At 38.6% G+C, this 16,806-nt stretch overlaps 1 protein-coding gene across 1 annotated transcript; it reads right to left on the reverse strand.

Moving 5' to 3' along the window:
* LOC149089105 (uncharacterized) lies at positions 1 to 11,768 on the reverse strand. Its single transcript, XM_089237244.1, has 3 exons — positions 11,657 to 11,768; positions 723 to 2,388; positions 1 to 528 (listed from the first exon to the last, which is right to left on the reverse strand). Exons 1-2 carry the CDS (start codon positions 11,669 to 11,671, stop codon positions 745 to 747), a joined length of 1,659 nt encoding a protein of 552 aa, XP_089093370.1. The 5' UTR covers positions 11,672 to 11,768; the 3' UTR covers positions 1 to 528; positions 723 to 744.
* Between the last annotated feature and the right edge of the window lie 5,038 nt (positions 11,769 to 16,806).

Consider the following 16,806-nt stretch of genomic DNA (forward strand, 5'->3'; position numbering starts at 1 on the left):
TAACATCAATTCACTTGAATTTTATTACGAAACATATTTACATACAGGTGTGGGGGAGAGAAAAACATCTCGAAGGAACTTCGATTTCTTCCACTGATATTTCTCAATGACCAGTGACTCGAACCACTTTAAGCGAGACTTATACTGGCTCCAAATCAAACATTATCGTTGGGAATAAAAAACAAACAGCTTGCGGTGTGGACGTTTCCTTACGAGACATTTCTGTTCTTGAGCTTCAACAAAATGCGAAATTAAAAATTAGAAACAGACGCAGGCAGTGATGTGTCTTTGACTTTACTTGGCGGAATGACTCCCGAATTTGATGATAAGTTCCTTATATCTATCGGGAAGGAATGTCATGAGCATTCTAAAACAAATGAGCGTTTCAGGGTGTCATCGCCAAGTATCCTGTTCGTATGTGTGCAAGGCACTTTGTCTTTTTTTTACGATGAAATGCCATCGATATGTCCATAACCCTGTCATTTTTTTTGCCGTCCAAAAATCATGCGAACGAACACATCTTTGAGGCTGTGAAAGAGAAATGAATATTTTTAGATAAACACCGACTGTCTTTAATCCTATGAAAAATGATTTTTTTGCTAATTTAGCTATGGTTAAAAACTTCAGAGATTAATGCAATTTTAAAAGTTGAAAATAAAATTTCAAACAATTATTTTATTATTATATAAGTCATTGACGTTCCAGAAACAGTATTTACTCACCAGTAAAATCGGATCAGTTTGTTCACCATGACCATCCACCACCGGAGTAGCTGGAGATTCCGCCGAACCCTCCTTTGCTGCTTCCACTTCCTCCGCCGTATCCACCTCCGCTGCCACCACCAAATCCACCTTTTCCACCTCCTCCGGATCCATATCCACCACCGAAACCACCTCCGAAGCCACTAGATTTTCCGCTTCCTCCTCCATATCCACCGCCGAGACCACCTCCGAAACCACTAGATTTTCCACTGCCTCCTCCATATCCACCGCCGAAGCCGCCTCCGAATCCACTAGATTTTCCGCTTCCACCGCCATATCCTCCACCAATTCCTCCACCGAAACCACTGGACTTTCCACTTCCTCCACCGTATCCGCCGCCCAAACCACCTCCGAGACCACTAGATTTTCCACTGCCTCCTCCATATCCTCCTCCGAAACCACCGCCAAATCCTTTACCTCCACTGCTTCCACCATATCCCCCTCCACTACTGCCTCCATAACCTCCACCGCTGCTTCCGCCATATCCTCCACCGCTGCTTCCTCCGTACCCACCGCCTAATCCGCTGCTTTTGCCTCCAAATCCACCACTAAAACCACCTCCATATCCTCCGAGCCCACCGCCAAGTCCTGCAAAGCTACCACCATATCCTCCACTTCCACCTGAACCACCATAAGATTTTCCACCGCCGCTGCCACCTCCAAGACTGCTGATGCTCAAACCAAGAAGTGTCACTCCACCACCGCTGCCTCCGTGTCCTCCACCGTATCCTCCACCGCCACCGCTGCTTCCTCCATATCCTCCACCACCGCCGCTGCTTCCTCCGTATCCTCCACCACCACCGCTGCTTCCTCCATATCCACCACCTAACGAACCTCCACCGTATCCACCATCACCACCTCCGAAATCTCCAAAGGAACCTTTACCGCCTCCAAGAGATCCACCGCCATACCCACCGTCACCACCTCCGATTGATCCTCCACCGTATCCGCCATCACCACCTCCAAATCCTCCGAAAGAACCTTTACCACCTCCAAGCGATCCCCCACCATATCCACCGCCTAATCCTCCTCCATAACCACCACCCAATCCTCCGAGTCCTCCACCGCTTTTTCCACCGGAACCCCCATAGCTTCCTCCACTGCTGCCACCACCATAACTGCTCAAATCGAATCCTCCAAACGAAGATCCGCCTCCATAACCACCGCTACTTCCACCGCCATATCCTCCTCCACCTCCGTGGCTTCCTCCGCTACTACCTCCATATCCACCGCCACTTCCGCCTCCGTAACTATCTCCTATGCCTCCGCCGAATCCTCCAGATCCTCCATATCCTCCGCCGATGCCTGCTCCTCCTCCATAACCTCCGGAGCCTCCTCCACCGCCACCACCACCTTTTCCTCCACCATTCAGAGACACTGGTATCGCGAGGAGGATAGTAGTTCCTTTTCCGCCTCCGCCGCCTCCTCCTCCTCCATGTCCACCACCTGCTCCGTAGCCACCGCCAGCTCCACCGCCATAACCACCGGAGCCTCCTCCTCCACCGCCTCCATATCCAGTTGCAGCAGCTACCAGATCTGCACTGGTGGTTGAAGCAGCCTTTGTCGTCTTTTTCTCTACTTTAGTAGTGCAGGCTGCACTCATCACCAGGCAACTCAGAACCCATAACTGTAAAAAAACAAATAAAATCTGTAATCAATTTTAATCCCAAAATGACAAACGACCGCATATTGTAAAGCATTTATTCAATTTCACTTGACGAATTATGTGTAGCATTTACGGCATCGAATCAGCATATTCAAAAAATTATACCGTTATAACTAATAACGAGAATCTCGCTATCACAAGTAATTCGAAAGTGATTGCCAAAGAGCTAATTTTGAAGATATAAAAAATATTCGCTTATAAGTAAGATATTTATGAGTGAAAATCAGAATATGTTCGCTATAACAACAACGGGAATTCTTGAAAATCATGTTTTTCCTCTCTTCCCTTTCTTTAACAATACATAAAATACAAATACAAGGCCACAGCAGGCAAAGTGCCCAACGAAGTGGCTGAAATGAACCAAAAAGAGTGCCTTTTTTTTAATCTCTTCACTTTATTCATAGGTGTTTAATAAACGTGGTACATGTCAGTACCTTTCCATGTAGACAAGAAAACCACACATGCTGTCTCTTCTCTTCTTGTTATCTATAGAGGAGGCGAAAAAACACAATTTTATCTGTTTGTTGATTGGGCAGGTGGGGCACATGGGTGGAGATACGGTGGGGGCGGGGGGGGGGCATTGCCCTCCCCCAGCGTCAATATATGTATATACGAATTGACATCATCGTCATCTTGCCCCCCCCACAGCAATAATGACCTTGCCCCCCAAGACTTCAAAGTCTATCTCCGCCTATGGTGGGGCACCACCACCACCGTTGTGTTTTACCCTGAAAAATATCTCCCCCCCCCCTTCTTTCTTGGAATCTTCCAATACTGCACACGGGCAAACAGGTCTTAATCATTTCCTCTGCGTTAAATGTTATTAGACACTTTTATAGTGCAACGTTACTCCAGTTGCAGAAACTGCTGCATTCCACAAAGTGCAAAATTTTGTTGTACAATCAACATTGTGTGTGCATAAGCAGTTAACTCTAGATGCATAATCCAGCAAAAGTAGGGAAAAGCAAATTTCTTTACAGTCGATCCCGCTTATAATATTTTTTTCAAAAACCGTCATAAAAAATTTTGTAAACGAGAAAACGTTTTAAAGGGGGAATCTGTATGAGTATCAGTAAGTGTTAGGACCACGAAAATAAGTCGTACTAAGCGGGAAAATGTTATAAGTGGGATTCACTGTAGTGTTTTTCTCCCCCCCCCCCCAATTTATATGTTTCTACAGTGCAAAAAACTAAAATTCGTTTATAATACGAATCCGTCATAACGACAATTGACACTCTGATTGCGAACTGTCAGTATCACGGACTTCTACTGTAATTAGAAATTCATTAACGTCACTTTTATAATTAGTCCATCGTCCCGAAGAATAAGTTATACCCGAAGACGAAATCATCCTCTTATTCATAACGCAAACAAATCACGATAAAAGAAAAACAAAATAAGGAAGAATCATAAAAAGAGTGATTGCTGGTCTTTCCCACACACACACACATAAATAACAGGGTCAAGAAACTAGAAAACGAAGTGAAAATCCCACCAAGAAACTTGTCCAACGAACATCACAGAGGAAATGGCAAGTTCAACAAACCCTCCGTAATGTCAAGATGCTATATGTTGACCTCCGGTCATATTCCGGCTACCCATGACCTAGAAAAGTCTTATAGGCCTCTTCAAGACGAGAATTAAATATCGGCCAGAGTCGCTTTTCTAATTCATAAATCATAGATCGTTCGTCCCGTCACCTTTTTTTTTCCATTTTCTTAGGGGATGGCGGCCTCTATAGTCCGTCTCACCTTTTTTTTCTCAGCTTCCAGTCACTAAACGATCATGTCTAATATTATTATTATTATTTCTTTATTTTTCATGAACTTTGCACACTTTCGACTGTTCCACTTTTCTTCCTAAAAACAAAAAAAAATGCAGCTAATTTTGGATCATCACTCACAATACCGAGTGTATTCCTGGAATAGGCCGGTTTTTGAGAATTTCGTATCTGAGTTATGAACACCTGCAGATTCTGATAATCCTACTAATTTTATACCATAGAAATAAACAAAAGAAATGTTATCTTGTAAGGTATACCTGTGTTATACCAGACTTAGCGTAGCTAGATAGCCAAAGGTTATCGTGAAACAAGAATATGTAAATAAAATAAATATTTGATGTACCGATAAGTGGAAATATTTTTGAAATTTCGGATACTATACGGAGGGAATTTCTCGCTAGAGGTCACGGTAGAAAAGCTGAAGCCTATTGAAAATTATTTTATCAATACAAGGATTTTGAAATGTGGGCTATAAATACAGGGTGATTCTAGATTCATGGCACAAATTTTAAGAGACGATGTATGACTCATAAACAGGCATTTTCGGTTGTAGAATGTGCGGTCGAGTCGCAATAGCGAAGGCGGTAGAGGGTGGTTTTAGAAAGTGCACAAACGAAAGCAAATATATTTTCTGACGGATTTGCTGCAATAAGTGCAATCAACTATCCGAGGGTGCAGGGTCTTTCCTTCTCAAGGTGCAACTTGGATAATTCAAATTCTACCACAAGTCATTGTACCGCTTTATCACTGTTTGGTGCAGCATAACCTTGATGGTCCTTGTACCCAGGGCCGTAGCTAGCCATTCTTGAGCAATAATTCGAATTTAGGCTCCTTCTGGCTCATTCTTATGCCCATTCTGGGCCCCCTTTCCAAGTAGGCCCTGTGCGGGTGCACCTATTTCACCTGCCTAGTTAGGCCCTGCTTGTACCAATAAAAAACAAACTCCAATCCGAAGGAGAATATGCGCCCTCGAATGGTTGATAGCGCATATAGCAGTAAATGTCTGAAAAATATGATATTTTTTTGTGGTGAAATGCTGTTGTGCAATACCTAAAAACACCCTCTACCGCCTTTGCTAGTGCGATTCGACCGCACATTCTATGACCCAAAAATGCTTGTTTAGGAGACTTATATATGACCTTTTAAAGTGCGTCCCATGAGTTTAGAATCACCTTGTAATTACCTCCAACGATGCAAAAGTAAAAACCTCTTTATAAAATAAATACGTAAAATGATCTTTTAAAAAAGTCTAAGAACACAGGAATATATTTCTCCGAAGGCGCGGTAGCAGCAGGTCGATGAGATACTCGCAGAAAATGTTTAGAAGTGTCGCGAGTTCTATACCCGATTCGTCCTTGTCAGAAACTAACTTTCTGGACGCGCGGGAACACCAGACACACGGTGAAAGCATGACAGAAAACGATTGCAAGCGCAGTCAGCCCCACACCGAGGGGTTAGAGCACCAACCTCTCAGCGAGTGTAAAAAGGACAGAATATCGAGCGATGCCGTTCGGAATCAGCAATAAATTGTAGGTCCCGAGCTAATTAGCCTTCGTGAGCAGAAACTGACCGTGATGAGACAAAAATGATCAGATCAAACATTTGATCGTAATTATTCGATCATAAATTATTTTTATCCTGGACCTTGTTCGGTTCTAAAGCAAACATTTTTCTCCGAATTCTTCAACTTTACTTTGCAGTTTAGACTGTTAAAGACTTTAAATCCATAACGTATAGTGTCTTTTACTGTGTCTAGTAGGACTGTGTTGGATATGTTTTTTGTAAATTATGTCCTGCATATAGGCCCTGAAGAATGAATTTCTCAAGAGTTTGATTGAGTTGCCTCGATAGCCACTCAATCTGTTAGCGTCGATATTTTGAGAGATGAATTGAAACCGGGGCTATATATAGAGCCTTGATTCAGGCGGAATAAGACCAGACGCTTCGTCCTCGCCTACGGTGCTACGTAGACATATTCAGGGGTGAACAAGTGATTTTAACTACCGTGGGCGTAGACAAAACGTCTGGTTTAATACCGCCCGTACCACGGCTCTATAGCTCGAAAACGTCTTCCAATGACACTCTAGCAGTGAAAGCGTGTATTCATATACAGTAAGAGGAAACTATTTTTAGTATAAAATATTATAAGCAGGTACTGTTTTGTGCATTAGTGAAAGTAACTGCACGCGTAAATTTTCAAAAGCCGTATAACTGCTGACCAGGTGTTTCAAACTTTTCGCTGTAGCAACTTTTCTAAGAACTCACTCGTGCGTCCTCACAGCCCCCCCTCCCCGCAAAAAAAAATTCTGTCGCGTTCTTGCTCTACACTGTGTCCCAGAAGTTCGTAAAGAGTTTAAAAATTCATAAAAATTCAAGTCATCGGTACATTTAAATGCGGTTTGCGAAAAAGTTATTCTCACGCAGCTTTTTCTTTTTAAGAGAAAAATTGTTCAAACTTTTATCAATAGAGGGCGCTGCACAGAATTCTAGCAAGATTTATTGGACGAACCTTTTTTTCTATCTATCCTGTGTCTGAAACGTTCATAAAGCTACAGCCGGGGGATTCGTGGCTGAGGTAAAACAAATTAACTAACACAGTGGTTTATCCACCAATTACAACATCACAATGCGAACCTCACGTAGTAAGCGCCAGTAACAGGACAATTCAGAAATGAGCTGTTAATCGTACACCGTGCATTTTGTAAAACTCCGATTCGTATATTTCCAGTCATTTGCTTTTGAGCAGCGTCCTCTGTCGACAAAGAATTGAAATAAATTTTTTTCACATACCAAAAGAAAACGAAATTCCTCTCCGTAAAAACCTTTCTACGAACTGCAAAAATGTGATAGTTCTTCCAATTTTTAAACTTTTTACAAATTCATAGAACACTTTGTATATCTGTTAAATTTATGCTAACGAAATATATTTATAAGAAAATTAAAATGAAACTTATAAATCTGCAGAAGGTTCTGTCATACGAGCAAATCACCTTATGTAATTACGAGATGCGCAAGTAAACTGTTCACATTGAAATATTATACATAGATGTAATACATAGATATTTTCTTTAATAAATGAGAAATAAAATTCCATTCAGAAATAAATTCACATTCTGAGATGAAGTTCCTGCTAATGTTGCAGACGGAAATTATTTCGATAGAGAGTTTTTTTTATTTTACCATTTATAGGGAAATACAACAAAAAATCTCTCCGGATTTGAAGTTTTTTATGAAAAAATTCGACGCATCGCTGATGAATTAAATGCGATAAATCCCCACGGAAAGGAAGCGCAAAACAAAAAACAAGCACATTCCAAAAAACATATCGTGTTAGTTTTGCGTATAATAATAAATCCTCGCGTGATAAACTTTCGAATAGAATGTTCTAGAAAACAAAAAAAAGAAGAACGTAATTCTTTTTACAAGAGCATGACGGGTAATTTCTGTCTATATTTGGTCGAATAGTTTGAAGCGGAAGAAATATGAATAAATGATAAGCCACTATAAACACGATCAAGTGAAATGGAAATTACGTCCTTTTCTGAGTCTTTTCGTGTCTGTATCCGAGACTTTTGAGAAAATTATGGGGACATAATAGAGCAATGGAAAGGGAAAAGACCGTGGGAAAAATATTCGAGGAAGTCTGCAATTTATATATATATTTATAAATACCACCGTTTCACGATATTTCTCATGAAAATTTAGTGATTCTATTCCAGTAGTTTTTTTGTAAGACATAATTGAGTCATTTTCTCGAAAATATAATAATAATTTTTACCTCCAACTGTGAACTTTCGATTGCCTTAAGGTAGGGGTTCTTGGCCATTTTCAGCGCTGCGACCCAAAATCGGCAACACGATCAACTTCGCGACCCACATCGGTCCATTTTTAATTCAAAAAATTCTAATTAAATATTTCTGATTAACGAAATGTTAAATTCCTATGACGCCTTAACAAGTTGGCCTACAGGGACTGAAGTCAGGACCTCCCAAAAATCAAGCCGGGAGACTCAAATTATTAAAAGCTTTCGCTAATTCTGGAATCACTTCTTTCAGAAATTCGGGCTGTTCTTTTTCATTAATCTTAGAATTATTTAATAATTATTATTTCATTAATATAATATAATATTTTTAATATAATTATTTCATTAATCTTAGAATTATTTTTACGTCAATTTTATAATTAATGTATTTTACAATAATTTTAGAATTTACAATACATTACAATAATAATTATTAATGAGAAATAAGAGCCTACTGACGTTACACAGGTTTGTATATTAAAAATAAATAAAATAAATTATTATTTTATATTATTATTATTTATAATTATTATAATTATACGTTTTGGAATCATTTTTCATTAACTATGGGAATGATTTTCATTAATTCTGGTTATTATGTTGAGTTTTCTAGTTTATTCATATTTTTATATAGGTACTTTCCAACATTCCTGTGCATTCTGTAATAATATCACATGTCCACTTCTCCCCAAACATACTTTAAATAAAATCATATCTCAAGAGGCGCCCCAAAAATATCTTTGTCCCAACTCAGGCAATCGAAATCTCTAGGACGCTCCACGAAACACGTGGTGCATCAAATTAATTTATAACCGAATTGTAAGTGGATTTATACGACCCATCTCGAAAGCCCTTACGACCCAAGTCTGGATCGCGACCCATAGCTCAAGAAACCCTGAATTAAGGCACACATCAACGTGTTGCTCGTGATCATGATGGACTTTACTGAAGCATTTTATATATATATACTCGATTTTTGGCTCGAGGTATTGGTTCTACAATAGTGTTTCCTCATAATGGGCCGTATACTCTGATTTTGGAACATTGTAGACTGGGGGGGCAGAACTCAAGTAGAAGAGGAGCTACGACAGGTGATAAAGTGGGTCCATAGAGCGGTGGGGGGAAAATACAGATGTGAAGCAAAAGCCTAAGTACGGGTGCCCAGAGCAACATAATTTTGAGACGGCCATGCATATAACCCTCGCCTAGAGGGAAGCTCACTAAATTCCCTCCTGAGGGTCCGTAATTTTTCACAAGAATTTACTAAAAAAAACCGATTTAATAAGTGGAGGGGTATTGCTCCTGGATGAGTTAGGGGGGGGGGGGGGCTTGGATAAGACAAGATGGGCTACGAGAAGAAAATATGGCCCATAGGCGAAAGAAAAAACTGGTCTACATTACTATATTCAGGTTGCTTTCAAGAATATTAAATTGATTTTAATTTGAGCATGCGTGTATAATAGAACTAGTAAACAGGCTGTCAAAAATTGTTTGTACAATCTCGGTGCAACCGTTGATTTTAAAAACATACTTTTAGTGACAAAAAGTTTTCAAATGACGTGCACATGCTAATTGTTTTATACATAAAAAAATATCTAAATTAACTTTTCATGCAGCAGAACCTGTGTGCTAAAACTTGATGAATTGTTAATGCCGACTCCGAGAATTCATTTACGAAAAGTTACATATTTAAGCAATATTGACGGGCATATTTGACAAGTTTTATCGCCAATGATTGAGGGTGTGGTTCTCAAATTACAAAACATAAATTAAATTAATTAAACACAGTGATAATTTTCCAAACACAGTGATTTTATATATTTAGTATGTTAATGAATATTTTTTGCATTTAAAGTTACGAATTTTTTTGCAAATGGCTTTTAAGAGCATAATCTACATTTCAATAATCGGACGTTTTGGCCAACTGAGACTTTATATAAAAGGCTAATTTCTTTGTTTTTTATCCATACGACCCCTGAAAAAAATGGGTTTTTTAAAGTCAACGGTTGCAGAGAGTGTTTGTTGTTGGAAACAGTTTTGGACAGCCTGCATAGGAAGACACTGGTGAAATTATTTGAAAACAAAACTCGAAAGTAGGTTTTTAAAAAAATCGGGGGTTCTTGGCGCGAAGTTTCCGAAGGTTCCGCGAGAAGCGGAATTTACATTTCATTTTCGAAATAAAATTTAAAAGAAAGCGTAGAGTGCAGTGGTTCTTTACCATGTGTCCACGGACCTCTTAGAGTGTCCTTGAAGAAATTTTAGGGGTCCGTGAGAGAGAACGGGAGTGAGTTGGATAAGAAAAAAATTTATTGATCTTAAATTATTATTTGCTGAATATTATTCGGTAAAGGGACCTTAATCTTATTGGCAAAGGGGTGCTTTTTGACCTTCGTGTTACTGGCACAAAAGCTCCGTTGAACACATAAGGTTGAGAACCCATAACGTAGTGAGTGTCTATGGCATAGTACTAGGAGGAACTTTTGTATACACAGGGGGAGGCTCCTGCAGAGATTTTGTAAGCTCATGGAGCACTTACAAAGATTTTTTTTTATGTTCAAGAGAGCGCGTGCAGAAATTTTGAATAATTAGGAGAGCTCGTGCAGAGACCTTTTAAGCTCATGGGAAGCTCATATATAGATTTTTTAGGCTCATGGGAAGCTCATGTAGAGATTTTTTAGGCTCATGGAACTCGTGTAGAGATTTTTGTAAGCTCAGGGGAACTCCTGTACGAATTTCTGTAAGATACGGGGAGGCTAGTTCTGAGATTTTTCTAAGCTCAGTAAATGCTCATTCCGAAATTTTGTAAGGTAGAGAGAGTTGCTCGTGCAGTGACTTTTTTTATGTGCTTGGGAGAGCTCATGCAGGGACTTTTTAAGCTTATGGTATTCCGGTGTCGAGATTTTGTAAGCTCAAAGGAGAACTGTAGAGATTTTGTTAACTTAAGGAAGCTCGTGCTGAGATTTTGCAAACTCGTATCGAGGTTTTATAAGCTTATAGGAGTTTAGGCAGCGATTTTGTAAGCTCAAGCGAATCTCGTGTAAAGATTTCAGGGGAGGTTAATGCTGAGGTTTTGTAAACGAGGAAGCTCGTGCAGAGATTTTTGATAGTCGGGGGTGTGGGGCTATTACCGCTACAGCCAATAAAGGCCCTTTTCCCCTTCAGCCACTTCGTTGGGCAATTTGCCGGTTGCTGCCATTATATTTGTTTCAATAATATCCATAGCAATGATGTAAAGGGTTCGCAAACTGAAACGCAGAAAGCCAGTCACAGTTAGATCAGACATGGACCTTATCCAACAATATTCCGTGAGTTCACGGGCTGCATTATGTGGGCTAATATAAATCCTGTTTATAATAGTAATAATAATTCTAAGAGCCACATAGATTTAAAAAAATAAATAGACTAATAAAAGACAGATTTGGTGCTAGGTCTTTACGACAACGGCAGTAGGTACATAATTTAAATGTTAAAATTATAAATTTTGAAAGAAATACGAAGCTTTATGACGATTTCGAGACAAATAATTCAAAAATTGTAAAATTGGGTATCAATTTTTCATGGTAAGAAATCATAACCGCTACTTTAACAGTTGGTAAATATCCAATCGCCATTGGGCACGAGAATAATCCGAGTTACGTACTCACCTTGAGAGAAGCCATGGTTTGCTTAGTACTTTCACTGATAGACACACAGAATGGGTGTTAGCGATGGAACCAGTCACCTTCGACTGGTAGAGAACACAAGTTAGTTGTCCGAAAAATGATGGTCATATCGGCTATATATACTCTCTACCGCTGAATTTTATTTTATTTATTTATTTTTGTTTTCCCTTTTCTCTATGGACGAGTCAGTGAAAGAGAGGAAAAATAATAGGCCTGGTGGGTGGTGGAAAGTATGTATGGTATGGTACTGTTTAAAAAAAAAAAAAAAGGGCAAGAGAAAAGCACGTCATCATCACCATCCCCTTGTTCCGAATTCGGTCAAACTACCAATGACAGGTGAGATATCTAGGTAAGTAACGGGAAAGAGGGAGAAGAGATAAATTGAGGGAAGTAATGTGGTCTGGACTGGACTTAAATATATGTTTAGTTAGTTTTTTTTTTTTTTGGTTGTTCGAAGCTATCGTTCAGTAACCGGGTTAAAGAGAGAGCCCAAGGAAAAGTCAAAAAAGAGAAAGGAAAGATTCTCATCTTCTTCTTCTTCTGCTCCGTATGTAATCCATTCATCTCCGCTCCGCTTACTCCGACAGCGAAAACACCAATAAGCCCCTTGTGTAATCTCTCGTAGACACTTTGGTGACATATCATTATTATTATTGCAGTTATTATATACGGCGTGAGCTGTTTAAAGTCCTCTGACCGCTGGTTCTTGACCCGTAAGTGTGACTTCGTCGCCGCTTCCGTTGGACAAGTGTGGAAACTTTTCAACGACGTTATTCTACGTTAATCCTCGTCCGACCAAAATGAGATGATTTTTATTTCCAGAAGACTTTTTCTATAGTCTTTCATTAACCGGGAAATTACTAGATTTTTTTTTGCTTTTTCATATTATAAATTTACTGTAGAAAGACCCATGAAAAATCTATCTTGGGGGGGGGGGGGGGGGGGGAATCAAAAATCCCAGCCTAGTGGCCTTGCTCCAGGATGTGGCGCTATGTGGGAGTTCCATGTAGAGATTAACGTTTCCCAGGTCTTTCCTTAATCCCGGGAAAGCGGAAATTAAAGCGGATTCCGTTATGGTAAACATATGAGCAATTTATGTAAATTTAAAGGCATTTAATAGCAGATAAATTGTTATTATTAAAACATTATCAATATTTAAAGTTTATCAACTACCGAGTTTGTTGTGTTTATAAAATTTATATAGTTTATTTTATGTTATGTAGTTTATGTAGTTCATCAACTATAAAATTTATGATATCATGAATTATGTGCTTAATTATTTGGTATTAAAAAAAATTTTGAACAAAAAAAATTGAATCGTAGAAATAATTTCTCTTCTCGGTGAATGCTCGATTTTAAAACAGGCAAATGCCTAAGAGGTGGAGGAAAGATAGGTGGGGGTAATAAGTAGTGCTTAATAATAATAAATATAGTGCTTAATAATAATAAATATAGTGCTTAATAATAATAAATATAGTGCTTAATAATAATAAATATAGTGCTTAATAATAATAAATATAGTGCTTAATAATAATAAATATAGTGCTTAATAATAATAAATATAGTGCTTATTAATAATAAATATAGTGATTGATATTTAGTAATGGGTGCGGTTAATAAACTATTGCAATTAAACTGTAGCACACTATAATATCTTAATTAATTAGAAGGATTATCACAGCTAGAACTATGCCACAATATTTTTCAAAACTTATTTAATGAAATGTTTTTTGTTTTGTTTTTTTGAAGTAATGAAAAGTACCTCTCTGAAATTGTGTTTGAAGGATTGTTCAACAAGTATTGAAATTACTTCGAAAGATGGGCGGGGGGGCGATTCTTCTGCTGTTCAGCTAATTTTTTCTAAATAAATTTACATTATTTATGAAATAATATATAATTTGTAAATTATTATGAAATTACATTACTATTCAAATTAATTTAGTTCCAACATCATCATCATCAACCATTTTCAATCCACTGCTGGATGAAGGAAAAAGCAGATGGACCACAAGTATTCTGGATTGGTACCACCGTCGTTAAACGTCGGAGAAGGCGTCCCCACACAAGATGGATCAACGAAAAGTGGCTGGAGTGTGGCCCTGAAGGTTATCTGATGTGGCTTGCCCCCTCAAATCCAACTTTGTGAAAATGAACTAAGCGGCACATTTTCAGATCACTCAAGTAGGCCCGTGGCACATTCAAAGATCACTGAATTAGGCCCGTAGCACATTCAAAGATCACTTAAGTAACCCGCGACACAGTTCCGGAACACTTAAACGATCCGTGGCACATTTGTAGATCCCTTGAGTAACGTGTGGCGTAATTTTAGAGCACTTAAGCGGCCCCCGAGTGCAATTCTACATCACTCAAGTTACCCGCGGAACATTCCCAGATTAGTTATGTGATCCGTGGCATAATTACGGATCACTTGAGTGATACGTTGCACATTTCCAGAGCACTTGAAGGATTCGTGAAACATTTAGAGATTGCTGAAGTGGCACTGTAAGGAATTTATCATTAGGGAGAATGTTAGTTCCGATGACCACAAACTAGCGAAAGATGTTTCTCGTTTCTTGCGCACCGAGTAAGATGCCATTAAGAATAAAATCATAACTTCATAAAGGGGGGTTGATGACGTAAGCATCATCCAAACCCCCCGTTGTCATCGAAAGTCAGCAAATCGGAAACCCCCCCCCCCCATCGATGCTGACGTATTACTTGAATGACCCCTTAGGGCAACGTTTTAGTAGTGGACTATTAACCCTCTATAGCGGCACAGCAGAGAAATAACTAAATACCCTTTAAAACGCCATAACTTTTTTTTTTTAATGGAGTAGGCTTAATTCAGATTTTCAGCAAGTTTAAAGTAAGGGGTGAATAAAAAATGTGGCTCCCTCTAGAGAAATCAGCTTTACAAAATACCTGGGCTTGTCATTGCTGAAATAAAAAGTTTTCAAAAAAAATCGCGATGTCTCGTCAATTCCGCTTAAAGGGTTTAAGAGAGAAGAAATTCGCCTTAATTTTGCATTTGATTCTCATCACACTTTTAATTTTTGAAATTTAAAGTGTGAACTGGCACGAGAACTTTAAAAACAAATTGCTCCATACTATAAAGCTCGTAGTCATAAATTTACTGGATTGCGAAGTAATATCAGGGATCATACAGGATTTCCCGTAAGTGCTTACTGTGGCCTTTATCTCATCAACCGTCCGTTGTAGAGGTAAAATTCCAATTTAAAAAATGCTCGGAAGGCGTTCAAAAATCACCCTGTACCAGTTTCTAGAGTGAAAATAGAGTCTGTCACAAAAAAAATCTAAATTTTTATGCGGTCCCAGTGTCCTCTACCTGCCAATTGGAAAGTTTTGCTCCTCTGTCTCTACTGAGACCAACAAAAAAAATTCCAAGTTTCCAAGTTCACTCGCAGCAAAAACTAACGGACAAAGCTCCTTTCCAACATTTATGTGTGTGTGTGTGTGTGTGTGTGTGTGTGTGTGTGTTTCTAACTGAAAGTTAGAGGACGGGGAACAGTATAAAAATTTAGATTTTAGATTTTTTTTTATTTTGTGACACCCTGTATTTTCACTCTCAAAACTGATACAAAGTAATTTTTGAACACATTTTGAATATTTTTTAAATTGGAATCATACCTCTACGACGAACAGTTGATGAGACAAAGGCCGCATTAGCACTTACAGGACACCCTGTATAAGTTATTGAATTCGCCCGTCTCGGGATAAATAGATGTTCTGGTGCCCTGTCCACTTTTCAGAATTCTGTACAACCTTACACCCCAATTACTGTCAAACACGTTTATAACGACTTAAGTTGTTACGACATCTTGGCTATAACTTAATAATTGGTAGTGCGGGCAGATTCCCATAGAGAATAATGCCAATGAATGTTGCTTACAACGAATATGAAAACGGGACGACCTCGGATACAACGAGAAATTTTTCGTCTGTTTTGCCTCCGTTTCTATAACGTTTTACTAATAAAATCTTATAATTAGACATCAGCACATTGAGGCAGTGTTATTCTGTTGTGCTATTCATGCCTAATGTTGCAAAAAAAGGATTTAATACATGTTTGACGACCCGACTTGATCATTGACCTGACCCGTATACGGGACACATTCACGTATTTTATTCTTCCCCCACTTTGTGGGTGGGAAAACATATCCCTTTTTCCCCCAGTTTATTCAACGAAGCTTACTTTAATGCGTAATCTCTAGTAAAATCGGGGATAAAAGCATTTTGCATAATTTATAAATCGTGTTATAATGAATATGTCTATAAATATTCATCTCACGTATTTTACAATTTTTTTTTGTCACCTTGGCAGAATTTTAAGCAAATTTAACAATTCTCGCCGACTATTGGCAACATTTTTGGTGAGAATCGATGTCCCGTATTTACGACCCTCTGTTCCCTCTATTTTTCTCGCCTAATATGGTCACCCAGAAGTCAATAAAATAGTAATGTCATGTACAGTATTTGATATAGCATCTGATTATATTTTTTCCTAAATTAAATTTTTAAAAACGTCAACCTCGCTTAAAACAACAAAATTTCATGAAATGAAATCAATGTCGTTATAACCAAGTTTGACCGTATAATCTTCTATTTCGACTTTTTTTTCTTCATCTTGATCTCATACGTGATACCCCCCCATATGCACCTGAGCCCCCCTCCCCCTTCCCACTTCTATAGCATCTGGGACCCCAGGGGCCATAAACACGCGATTGCTTATTGCTTTTCTTGAAAGGTACCCGAGATGTGAAGACATTCTATCCAATGTGCCAACTAATACATTATAATGAACAGGTTTGAATTGAAAAGGATTAACACGACAAGAATATCATTTCCGAATCATGTTATTATAACGATGATTTATGGGAAATAGCAAATGAATATAATAAAATGAATCTCTAAATGTCTTTTATCTTCATTATCTTCATTCCTATCCTTCAGCGTACCCGTGAGGTATCCGTTTTAAAAAAACGACCAGCAATTATCATCCATTAACGGTAATCATCATTAGCATTAATCAACATGAATGCAAATTTCTTTACTCTCATTTTTCACCTTGGTGAGTCTCACGTGAGCAATATTGATAGTTCTTTCTAGATCAG

This window comes from Pholcus phalangioides, unplaced genomic scaffold (genome assembly GCF_987345545.1).
Source record: "Pholcus phalangioides strain wild (caught in Gottingen) unplaced genomic scaffold, Ppha-v1.0 ptg000002l_1, whole genome shotgun sequence".
In the NCBI taxonomy this organism is placed as follows: Eukaryota; Metazoa; Arthropoda; class Arachnida; order Araneae; family Pholcidae; genus Pholcus; species Pholcus phalangioides.